Source organism: Centropristis striata, chromosome 3, assembly GCF_030273125.1.
Source record: "Centropristis striata isolate RG_2023a ecotype Rhode Island chromosome 3, C.striata_1.0, whole genome shotgun sequence".
NCBI lineage: Eukaryota > Metazoa > Chordata > Actinopteri > Perciformes > Serranidae > Centropristis > Centropristis striata.
In genome coordinates this window covers 52,501-64,658 of record NC_081519.1, presented here as the reverse complement: position 1 = coordinate 64,658, position 12,158 = coordinate 52,501, and the positions used below count along the sequence as shown (strand labels likewise).

General features: G+C 35.3%; 2 protein-coding genes across 2 annotated transcripts in view; both read right to left on the bottom strand.

The window, feature by feature from the left end:
* Window positions 1-945: 945 nt before the first annotated feature.
* On the bottom strand, window positions 946-5,633 carry LOC131968531 (complement C1q subcomponent subunit B-like). The gene is made up of 5 exons (XM_059329456.1): window positions 5,505-5,633; window positions 4,090-4,246; window positions 2,986-3,217; window positions 2,083-2,200; window positions 946-2,007 (listed from the first exon to the last, which is right to left on the bottom strand). The coding sequence occupies exons 1-5, from the start codon at window positions 5,505-5,507 to the stop codon at window positions 1,801-1,803; spliced, it is 717 nt and encodes a 238-aa protein (XP_059185439.1). The 5' UTR covers window positions 5,508-5,633; the 3' UTR covers window positions 946-1,800.
* Window positions 5,634-8,604: 2,971 nt separating this feature from the next.
* LOC131968592 (complement C1q subcomponent subunit C-like) overlaps window positions 8,605-12,158 on the bottom strand; it is a 5,909-nt gene continuing 2,355 nt past the window's right edge. Inside the window, exons 5-7 of the mRNA XM_059329543.1 lie at window positions 11,308-11,448; window positions 11,049-11,175; window positions 8,605-9,220 (exon numbers count right to left, since the gene is read on the bottom strand). Coding sequence (XP_059185526.1) covers window positions 9,086-9,220; window positions 11,049-11,175; window positions 11,308-11,448 — 403 coding nt within the window. The 3' untranslated portion in view covers window positions 8,605-9,085. The remainder of the gene's footprint in view (window positions 9,221-11,048; window positions 11,176-11,307; window positions 11,449-12,158) is intronic.

The window sequence follows — 12,158 nt, the reverse complement described above, 5'->3', positions numbered from 1 at the left end:
TTAAGTACAATTTTAAGTACTTGTACTTTACTTGGGTATTTCCATTATTTGTAACTTTATACTTCTAATCCATTACATTTTAGAGGCAAATATTATACTCAACTACATTTAGCTGATAGCTTTAGTTACTTTTCAGGCACATGAAAAAATATGATCAATTTACACGTTTGTATATATAAATTAAACCACATAACAGTGTATTAAGTAGTTAAATTGAGTCCTACCTTGACATCATTAATAAATGCACCAATATAATAATCTAATATATTTAGAACATATAAAATGGTCCATTTTGCATTGGGAATACTTTTACTTTTGATACTTTAAGGCCATCTTGATGCTGATACTTTTGTACTTTTACTTGTAGTGGAGTAATTTCACAGTGTGGTATTAGTACTTTTACTGAAGTAAGAGATCTGAATACTTCTTCCACTGATTATTATCAACCACTGGATATCAGACAATAACTCAAAGAGCTTAATCATTGAGCAGATAGAAACATATCAGAGATATTTTCTTGGTTCGATGTTGTGTGACAGCGTCTGTTTAAGGTTAAATACAAACATGATCCTGTGATGGATTATTAATGGACAGTTACCTGATACCTCTGTGTGTTTAAATAGTGAGTCACTGGAGGAAATGTTACACACCACACTGATGAATATTTTATTTCTAATCAGTCATAATAACTCTGTGTTGCTTCCTATTGTAACCATGTTTAATGTATTAAAAACTCATTTAATGTTTAACTAAGCTGATATTGTCTTTTCTTTTGTCTTTTTGTCCTTGTGTGTGTTTTTACACATTATAAGTCTCCAAAACTGAACCAAAAAGACAATTCAAAGTTTACATAAAACAATAAAAGCATCAAAAAATGCAAAAGCAACACGTTATAAAAGATTATTTGATTACAGAATCTCAATAAGAACAAGTTAGAAACTAGAATACAAATGAAAGGAATAAGTGTTTAATCAAAGGTGTGGAAAACATTAAAGTCTTGATTTAAATAAATACTATATGTAATTAAAATGAGTGTGTGGAACAATAAATCCATCACAGTGAACAATGAAGCAACTTTATTCGTTTGTTTTACAGCATTTTAAAGGTTTAATCTGATTTCAAGGTGAGCAAATTATCACCTAGCTTTAAAAAAAAAAAAAAGTAGAGTAGAAACAAACAAAAACACGACATCAGAATGGAAGCTGAATTGGTTCATTTTAGAAAAATCAGTAATGTAAACACTTTACAGCAGGGATGGGCAACATGAGGCCCGGGGGCCGCATACGGCCCGCACCCTCACCTGAAGTGGCCCTCAGTACTACTACATGCATTGAGCATGAAATCTTAAAAATGCAGAATAAAAATGCACAAAAAAAGTAAGTGGTTATTTTTTATTTGCTTCAAACCTTTTGTATTCCTATCTATACTGTTATACATTTATTAGAGCATGAAATATGTTAAGTTACTGCACTGCAAACATATTTAACATTGCAGTTTCATCATATCTGGTTAGTGCTGCTCCTATATGTGGCCCTGTGGTGGTGAACATGATAAACTGAGGCCCTGCAGCATTAATGCTGCCCATCCCTGTTATACAGTATGAAGTTAAAGGAAAAACACTGATGTGATCTTTTAGCATAGCACTGTAACTATTGAGCCAATCATTTAATTCTGCAGATCTTTGCACCAAAACAGAAAACGTATATGTCATTAACTTGCTGTAAATGTTGAATTGATAAAGTCTGTGATGTTCTAGGTGTACTAGGCAGCTCTGATGTTATGAGTTTCCTGGCGGCAGCTCTAGGCGTTTGGGAAGATGAGGAAGCCGGTGAAGGTGTTGCTGGTGCTCTGGCTGGTCACGATGCTGTTGAACTGGTTCGGCTGCAGGGACACGGTGTCGCCGGCGTCCAGCTGCAGCACCGCCGAGCCCGAGGTCACCAGGAAACCATCCGACACGTCGCACAGCGTCATGAGGCCGATGTTGCCTTTCACCAGCTGCAGACACACCTGGAGCCAGAAACACAATGTTTAGAGGGAAAGTCCTGCATTTAAAACTGGTTTCTTCTGGTAGTGAGGACTCACTCTGCTCCTCGCTGAGACGTGATAACTGAAGAAATAAACGCCGCTGACGGTGCACCTGAACGTCCCGTTGGTCAGAGAAACTCCTTGGAACTGTTCGTCCAGGTCCGGTAAAATCTTCCTGTGGATCAGTTTTTATTGATTATTAGTATAATTTGTGTACCCAAAATGTACTCAACTTGAGTATTTCCATTGATTAACTTTCTACTTCTACTTCACTACATTTTAGAGGTAAATATTGTACTTTTTACTCCTCTACATTTAACTGACAGCTTTAGAAATACATGATTAATAGAAAATAATGACACATTTTTTATGAATGAAACCACATAACAGAATATTAAGTAGTCAACACCAACCCTGCCCTGCCAACAATAAAATGCTGCTTACTTAAATGCACTGATAATTATAATCAAATAATATATTTTGCATAATAAGTACTTTTACTTTTACATTTTGATGCTGATACTTTAGTACTTTTACTTTAGTAAGGTTTGAATGCAGGACTTTTACTTAATTTTGCAGTGTGGTATTACTTTACTGCAGTAAAGTATCCGAATACATATTCCACCACTGATTATTTTATCCCTTTATTACCTTCATGCATTAATCAAAATATTGATATATTTACATTAAAATCTTTCTACAGTCAACAGGAAGTGTTCTTGTTTTTAAATTTTAGTCAAACAAATCTGGTCAAACTCTCACAATCCTGATGGAAATTAGCTGATCTTTTGATTGTTAATATCTTAAAGTAAAATCCCAAATTAACAGTTTAACAGTTGCTAATTTAATCATGAATTAAATGTCACACTATAGAGAAATACTTAAAGATTCTTATTAAAACTGTAAACTATCATCATCTTGTTTAAACACATCAAACAGCTCCTGTGACTCTAAACGGACCTGTTGAAGTCGATGGCGGTGTCTAGCTCTGGTGGCTGTGTTGCCTCCAGTTTGTAGGAGAAGAAGGATTTCTGTACGTTGGACGGGTGGTAGGGTCTTCCCTTCTCTCCTGGCTGGCCTGCATTACCTGGAGGTCCTGGAAGACCCAGGTCCCCCTTCATCCCGGGCCGCCCCGGGGGCCCGCTCATACCTGGGTTCCCCTTCTGGCCCCGGACGGGATGACCCGCCTCACCTGCTCACACACAGAAACTAATGTCAAGAATAGACTCAAAATTAAAGACGGTGTTATATTTTAGCTGCAAGTTGAAAATTGTACTGCGAAATTTAGTTTTTTCACAAAATAACTTTTCACCAATTTGACAAAACATGCTGCAAATAAAGAAAATACAACAAAATATAGGAGACACGCTGAAGATCTGCATTTGGTTGTTGTTTTGTCAAGTTTTATTGAACTAAAAGTCTGGGTTTTTTTAATCATATTTTAGTCAAAGTAAACTGTAAATATGTTAGTTTTAGTAGATGAAAACTGTTATATTTATATTTTAGTCCTTTTAATTGTCTTCAATAATTTGATCATTTTCATGAAACTTGTTCCACACAAGATTTTATCTGAGACTGACGGAAAAAAACACAGGATGAAAGATTGAGAATGAAAGCTTTGCATTTAGTCCTCTCCAAATAGAAACTTCAAATAAAAAAAAGGGAAATTTAGTCGTCACAGCAGCTCAAGATACACACACATAGATATAGAAGACACAAAGAATATAAAAAATAAGACATATACATTCTATACACACTTTATACATACATTTCTGCTATTTGGCATTTATTATTAATATATATATATTTTTGTGTTTGTTAGTTTTCCTGAGATTACTTTTCATTTTACAGATATTGCACATTGAAAAAAGTATGTTTTAGCATGTTAAATATGTCAAATGCTTGAGTAAAGCTTATTGTACCTGAGAAAAAAAAGTTAAATGAAACTAAAACATCTTTAATTTATTCAACAACTGCTCAGTCACGAGGACAGGTTGGTCATATTTACATTAAATCAACAGGAATAAACCCTGTAATATATATGTGGTGTGTCTGTGAGCTCACCAGGGTCTCCTTTCTCTCCTCTGGCTCCGTTCAGCCCGTTGGGTCCATGGCTGCCGGGGATCCCGGGGATGCCGGGGATCCCCCCACACTGAGGGACCACCGGAGGGAGGAGGACCAGCAGGAACACTGCAGTACTGCAGATCAGCCACCGGGGGGCCTGAGGAGCACAGAGACACACACACACACACACTGAATTATCTCACTTCAGAGGACTTATCATGCTTTTAAAAATTACAAGGACCTACCATAAACTATATTTAACCATAATTAGGACTTACTCTGAACTTTAAATATTATGAGGACTTACTCTGAACTTTAAATATTATAAGGACTTACCATAAACTTTAACCTCTAAGGAGACTCACTCCTAATCTAACTACAGTCATGTAAAAAATGATTAGACCATCCTTATTTTCTTCAATTTCTTGTTCATTTTAATTCCTGGTACAACTAAAGGTATTTTTTTTGGACAAATATAATGATAACAACAACAATAGCTAATAAGAGTTTAATTTAAGAGCTGGTTTACCATGTTTTTCTTGATAATTATTTTGGTTATTACCAAAAAAAACATGTTAAATGTCTAGATATCAGCTTCCATGACTATATTTAACCATAACTAGGACTTACTCTGAACTTTGAATATAATGAGGACTTACCACAAACTTTAACCATGAAGAAGACTCACTCCTAACCTGACTATAACAAGGACATTCAACTTTAATCATAAGCTGCACATGTTTAAAGCCTAAATGTAACCTGAACTAAACTTAAAGTCTTACCCCTAAAATGTAAAGTTTTGCCTGTTTATGTTCTGCGTTTTGGGGACCGGCTGGTTTTCCTGCAGCTGACTCGATGTTGTTGGGTGCATATTCTTATATCACTATTTGTATATTATTATACTTTAATTAGAAATGTAATTAGTAAAACTAACACAAAACAGTCATAAATATTATATGAATATATATAAACAGCACATTTAAAGAGTACATTCCTGCAATATAGAAATTGTTCTTCTAAAACTCTACTGAATGTTTTAAATGTTTCAGCTCGTTATCCTCGATACGATATTATATTCAATGTTGAAATCGACGTATCATATATTGAATTGAATGACTAAAGAAAATAAAATCAGGCTTTTAGATTTAAGGCATTTTAATCCTTCTATGCAGACAACAGCTCCAAGTCATCTACCAAAGAGAGACAATAACATTTAATTGTTAAGATGCTCAAAAAGATTTAGAGTAATTTAGCTTCAAAATCGAGTGATAAGAAATCCGAAATGCTCTGAAACCTTCCACTTCTGCTTCTTTAATGCTTCTGTCTGCCAAAGTGATTCTCTCTCTCCGTCTATAAACATATTTCATACATCTTTTTTGTCTGGTTTTTGGTTTTCTAGGACCTTAAAGTCTCACCATTTGCAGGTAAATCAGTGGCTGGTCTTGTGTCGGAGTGATCGGCTGATGGAGAGCTGAAGATCGTCCTGCTGCAGAGACAGAAATCAGGAGAAAACAAACCAAACAGGAAGTGAAACAGTTCAAGAGGGCAAGATCACTGCTGGTGTTCAAATATTCATATGTAGGATGTAATACTGCCAGTAGTGATATCAAACAGTACATGTACTTACTGTACTTAAGTGCAAATTTGAGGTACTTAACATAAATGTAATATTACTTCTATTTAACTACACCTCTTGTTCTGATATTGTTTGATATTTTTTGTATTTTTCACTGCAATATTTTTTATCTGAAAGCTGGAGTTTGCAGTTAATTGGTAAATAAAGATTTTACATACAAGAAATGTTATGAAATATGCATTAAACTGTAAAATAAGTTCTTTAATAATGACTTATAAAATATAGAATAGTAAAACACCACAGGGTGCATTTTTCTGCATTATGAGTACTTTTACTTTTCATGTTTAAGGTGATTTTTGCTGATGATACTTTTACACTTTTACACTACTTTTACACTTGCAAATTTTAGTGAACCCTCTTTCTTTGGGGTCACAACATATAAGAAATTTTACCAACATATGACCAAATTTATTTTTCTCACTATTTTTTTCTCTCAAATCATTAGAGAAGTTTAGAGAGGAACATTCTCCTTTGTAGAAACACAAAAAAGTTACAACAAAAGCCAGAAAGGTCAAGAACGATGTGTTGGATTTAATAAGTTCATCATTAGTTTTTCTTTGTAAGGTTTAAATCTTAAAAGTAACTTTATTTGTCAATAAATACAGTGAAGTTCATGTTCAACTGCTGTTATTGTTCACATCTTTTTGTCTTTTTTTTTGCATTTTGAAAATTGTTCAACTTTTCCTATAATTCTGGTTCAGTTCCTTTTACTGCAAAACTGCAATTTATTTCTGTTTATTTATTCATGTGACAGAATAAAGCCAGAGGAAGTGAAACAGTTTAAGAAAAAGTCAGGAAAGACTCCACCTGATGAAGAACTGATGACGAAGCATCACTGAATGTTTCCGATTAAAAAATCTCTCCACCAAATTAACATTTTGTTCTGTTTTCTCCTCTGAACTTCCTCTTCGTTGTTGTTGGTTTCCTGTCAGTGTGTCCCCGAGGCGCCACACCTCGGCCAGAGAGTCGGTATCTGTTCCACAAAATATTTAATATTCTCAACAGTTTCTATCAACAAAGAGCTGATGTTTTTTTTTATTATTAAAAAATGCCAGATTGTCATTTTCTGTCTTTCTCAGATCCTCTTTCTGCTTTTTGTTTTTTTATTCCTGGAAATTTGGAACATTAAAGCTTTATCTTGACCTTCTGGTTTTTTTCTTTTACATATCCTGTAAACTTGTGTTTTGGGGTCATTTTCGGCTTTAAATAAAAAAAATCTGTTTCACGTTGTAATATCCAATTTATCACCTATTTTCAGGTATAATCCTGAAGATTAGACCACATTTCTGACACTATTTATGGTCAATATTTATTGTTATTAGGGCCTCGGGGCAATCTCCCCAGCACTGGTCCCATACAGCAATATCTGATGGGACCAGTGCTGCACTACTGTTATACTGTGGATTTCTTCTTCTTCCTCTTCCGGACGCAATTTCGTCCTGCTACTAGTCCTACAACTTAAAGAGTTGCAGGACAAATTATATATCAAAACGTGCGGTTTGATCGGGATCGGTGTGCTATTACTTTTCTCTACAGAATACGAATTTTTTGCGACGTAAGTCGCGAAAAACTGCCCAAAATTTTGCATTGAAATGAATGGGACGGCCGCCAAAAAATGAGCGAAAAAGAACAATCATTGGAGATTTTCAAACGTCTACTTCTCCGGCATAATTTCACCTAGAGACTCCATTTAAACTTTAAACAGTCGACACAAGTCTTGTGTATCGGTGTATTAATCCACGTTTCGATAGGTCATATAGTTTTTTATCAATCCCTGTTCAATGACCATGATCATTTTTGGAGAAATTCTGAGATTATAATGGGTGTGTATTGCACGGAATGTTCGTGTCACAGTGTGTGATGTCATCGCCAGAGTGTAGAGGGAGAGAAGAAACTGTCAAAAAATAAATTTGAAAACTGCGCTCCAGGCCGCAAATTCCACTCTACAGAAATAATTTATACTTAGAAACGTAGGAAAATTTGTCTTCTCCCTCACAATCCTCTGGTAAAGCTGTCAGAGTTATAGTTTGGGCGTAGGACGCACAGATGATCCACCAACACCACCAACAGCCTCATTGGCTCCCATATTAAAAACACAGGGAGATTTCTGAGCTGTCTGAGATTTAACAGTTTTTTTTAGATCGCTCTAACAAAGCTATTTTTTAATTTTTCTTCACAAATAACATATGTAGACGTTCAGGAAGAACTCAGGACGCTCAAAGTGAAGTCGGATCAATGATAGGTATTATGGTTTTGCCAAAAATGCTTTCTGTTCGAGGCCAGAAATTCCAGTCTGTCCACCTCTGCTGTCACTGTGCCGGAACAGGTGTCAGTTAATTCTGTTGATTGCTTTGATCTGATTGCCTTTGATCTTTGATGTGATTACAGTTACAGATACACACACACACACACACACACACATGCGCGTAAGCACGCACACTCCTCACACATGCATACACATGCTTCAAACACACGCACACACACACACACACACACACACACACACACACATTTTGAGGTCAAAGGGCATAGTTATAAATCTCTGAAGAATCTCATCATAGTGTACACACACCGGCAGTAGCCCCCGTGGCCCTTTCAGAATTTCCCCAGAGGAAATTTTCTAGTTATTATTATTATTATTATTATTATTATATATATTCACATTTATGAATTACCTCTCTATATACCATTGTCACTCATAGTGGTGGAGTCCTCCATTCCCATGCTAGATTCAAGCTGTGTGTGTGTGTGTGTGTGTGTATGTGTGTGTGCGTGTGTGTGCGTGTGTGTGTGTATGTGTGTGTGTGTGTATATTTGAGAATGGCAGCAAGTTTCCTACAAAGTTAATGAAAAGATATAAAACACAAAAGGCATTCAGGTCTTTTTATCAGCTGTTTATTTGTGTTTATTTGGTTTTTACAGTTCAGAGTATCTGTTTTCTGACAGTCAGAGAAGATAAAATCATTGCATCACATGTTTTAAAGGTGACAAAGTAAATTATTCATCCCATAATATAAAGTCTAAAATACCCTTTTATGGCACTTTAAGGATTTTCTCAATGCCATTTTAATACAAGACTTGTGTATTCATTTGTATAAAAGTATAAAATGATTTGTTCAATAATTGTATTTTCTCATAACGTGTTATTGTTGTATAACAATGTTTTTATGCAGCTTTGTTGACCAGGTTTCTCCTAAAGAAGTTTTTATAATATCAAGGATTTACCTAGATAGATGAAAGAAAAGAAAATGTGAAATGTGTCCTTTTTTAAAAGGTTTAATGGTCAGAATGAAGGCAGAGAAGACATTATTGATCCATGTTTCAGATCATTGTGTTGCTGTAACTCTGTTATTAACGTCCTCAGTGAGCTCGCAGCAGGAAGCCGGAGAAGATGCTGTACCCGGCCGTCATCCCCACCATCCCTCGGTAGTCTTTGGTCTCCAGCCAGACCTCCTGACCCTGCGACACGTAGACCGCCAGGCCGCCCGCCGTCACCTGCAACACGCCACATTTACCCTCTGAGACTATCTGCCCTTCATGGACCACATGAAAAATGTTCACTATGCCCATATTTGGTATCCAATTTTCTGTACTTTATCAACAAATTATACTATTTACTACAATAAAAACCACAAATATGCTCAATGAACTGTTTTGGAACTTGAAAATGTAAACATAGGATACAAATATACACTGCAAAAAAGCCAACTTGTATTTTTTGGCCTAAAACAGTGATTTAAGTTGGTAAAACTTGGAAATATAAATTATTGACATTTAGGGCAATAATGTAAGTTAGCACAACAAAGGAAGCCAGTTGTCTGCTCAAAAACAAGTTGGTGAGTTGTTGTTACTTATATCTTTAAGTTGGGGTTCACAACAAGGGACAATAGTTCTGATAACTCTTATTTCTTTGTTGGGAAATTCAGTCATTAGCGAAAGCTAGCGGCTAACTGATGCTAGTGGCTAACTGATGCTAGCAGCGCTGCTTGTTACAGCTACAAGAGTAGCCATTAGCGTATCAATGCTAACTCAAAATTGTGGTCGCAACATTAGCTGACATTTCATAGCGATGTTACAATCGTGCCAGAGAAATTCAGAGTTGAGCAAACTCAAAAACAAAACTTAAAATATTTAGTTTTATTGTCCAACTTAAAATTGTATTTGTTTGTTGCCTTGAAATTTTTAGTTCACCCAACTTTTCTTTTTTTGCAGTGTAGACATCTAAAAAGGTAAAATTTAAATATTATAAAACTATATACAAAAAGTCCCATAAAAACATGTATATTTATAGGCTTTGTTTCCCTTGTTAGCTGTGCAAAATGACACAGAGAGCTCCACCAACGCTCAAATATTTCTGTTCTATCAAATTAAAACCATCATATCTTTGGTTTTACATGAGCTAGGAATGTCAAACACAAACTGGGAGAAAGTTTCAGGTCTGAACTTTGTTGAAGTTGACAGCAGCGATCCATGTGACCTGGTTTATTTTGTTAAACGTCACATGATCTGATCAGGACGCCACCATCACAGACCCCAGAGGGTTAAATAGTACTTACTTACTTAAATAGTACTTATTAAACCAACAGTTTGTTGATAGTAATTAAACTTTGGTTGGTAGTTATTTTACTGTTCATAAGCGATGTTTTTTAATTATTTAACAGTTTATTGTTTATTAACCATTTAATAAGGCATTATAATCAGTTGCAACTTTATAAAAGCTGTAAAATAATAATGTTAATAAATGATGATATTTATTGCATTATTGCATTATATAAATGTTATGATTAATTTAATTTAATTTAATGAGTACTACAATAAACTGTTAAATGGATAAGCATTATAGCATTATTAATAACCAGTAAACATTATTAATTGTAATTTATTTGTCTGTTAACTGTCAAATAGTTTAATTCCCCATAAATTAAAAAATTATTGATGATAAAGTGTTGTTTTTTTCAGTGAAAATTTGAGATACTGTCAAATCTGGACTTTTATTTAGTATTACAACCCTGATTCCAGATTAGTGTGTAGATGTATACAAAAATATTTTATATATATATATATATATATATATATATATTTTTTTTTTTTCATCAGTTTGAACTTTCAAAGAACTTTTTCTTTGTAACGTATTTAATTGATTGTAGGTTGAAAAGGATATGCAGATGACAGTGTTCTGTATTTATTTATTTACGTTTGTCACAGTGTCCTGATGTTTTTGTAATCTGGTTGTATTTGGTGATAATATAATAAATAATAACAATAATAAATAAAAGTTTTGTACCGATAATAATGTAAAATAAAAGTGTGTGATTGTTTGTACCTGTCTCCTGGTGCGGCGATGGTCACAGAACGAGGTCAGCAGCGTGTCGTCCATCTTCATCAGAACACACAGACGGTCCTCTAAAGACGAGTGGTACACAAAGTAGTAGGTCCCCGGGACGCGACACCTACACACACACACACACACACACACACACACACACACACACTCTCTTCAGTAATCATAACAAACTCTCACACAACTAAAAATTCGAACATAACATATATTAACATGAAATAAAACCCAGGTGTTTCCTGACCTGAAGTGTCCCGTGGCGGTGTTGAAGTCATCGTTGATGTTGGTGATGACCTTGAGGAAATGAATGACGCTGCCTCTGTCCGGGAACTCGCTGGTTAACCTGGAGACGCTGAACGCCGCCCGCTGCTGGACCCCCGCGCTCCTAAACACACAACACACAACACACACAACACACACAACACACACAACACACACAAAACACACACAAAACACACAACACACACAACACACACAACACAACACACACACAACACACACAACACACAACACACACAACACACACAACACAACACAAAACACACAACACACACAACACACAACACACACAAAACACACAACACACACAACACACACACAACACACACAACACACACACAACACACAAAAAACACACAACACACACAACACACACAACACACACAAAACACACAACACACAACACACACACAACACACACACACACACAACACACACAACACACACAAAACACAAAACACACACAACACACACAACACACAACACACACAACACACACAACACACACAAAACACACTGAGTGTTGCATCAACCTGCTGCTGGGCCCCAATCACAGAAATTCCACAAAACACAGTTACCTCGTAAAAACACTTATTACTTGCATGCTCTATATTGTTTTTGTGGTTTGAATGTAGGTTGTATTTAAAATTAATGGAAAAGTGAGATAATAATTTTAGTTTTGACTATTTTTTTACTGCTGTATTTAGTCTTATCACAACATGTATTCTTACCAGTAGCGGCTCAAAACCAGATATTTTACCGTGTTTCAATAAAGCCATGAAATTCATTTTGAGCAGAATTTACTTCAGAGTTTTG

Excerpts from the sequence above, each read along its gene's own strand:
- LOC131968531 (XM_059329456.1), bottom strand. Across the intron at positions 2,201-2,985 it reads ACCGCCATCGACTTCAACAG|GAAGATTTTACCGGACCTGG; the intron begins GTCCGTTTAGAG and ends ACTGATCCACAG. Across the intron at positions 2,008-2,082 it reads ACGTCTCAGCGAGGAGCAGA|GTGTGTCTGCAGCTGGTGAA; the intron begins GTGAGTCCTCAC and ends TTCTGGCTCCAG.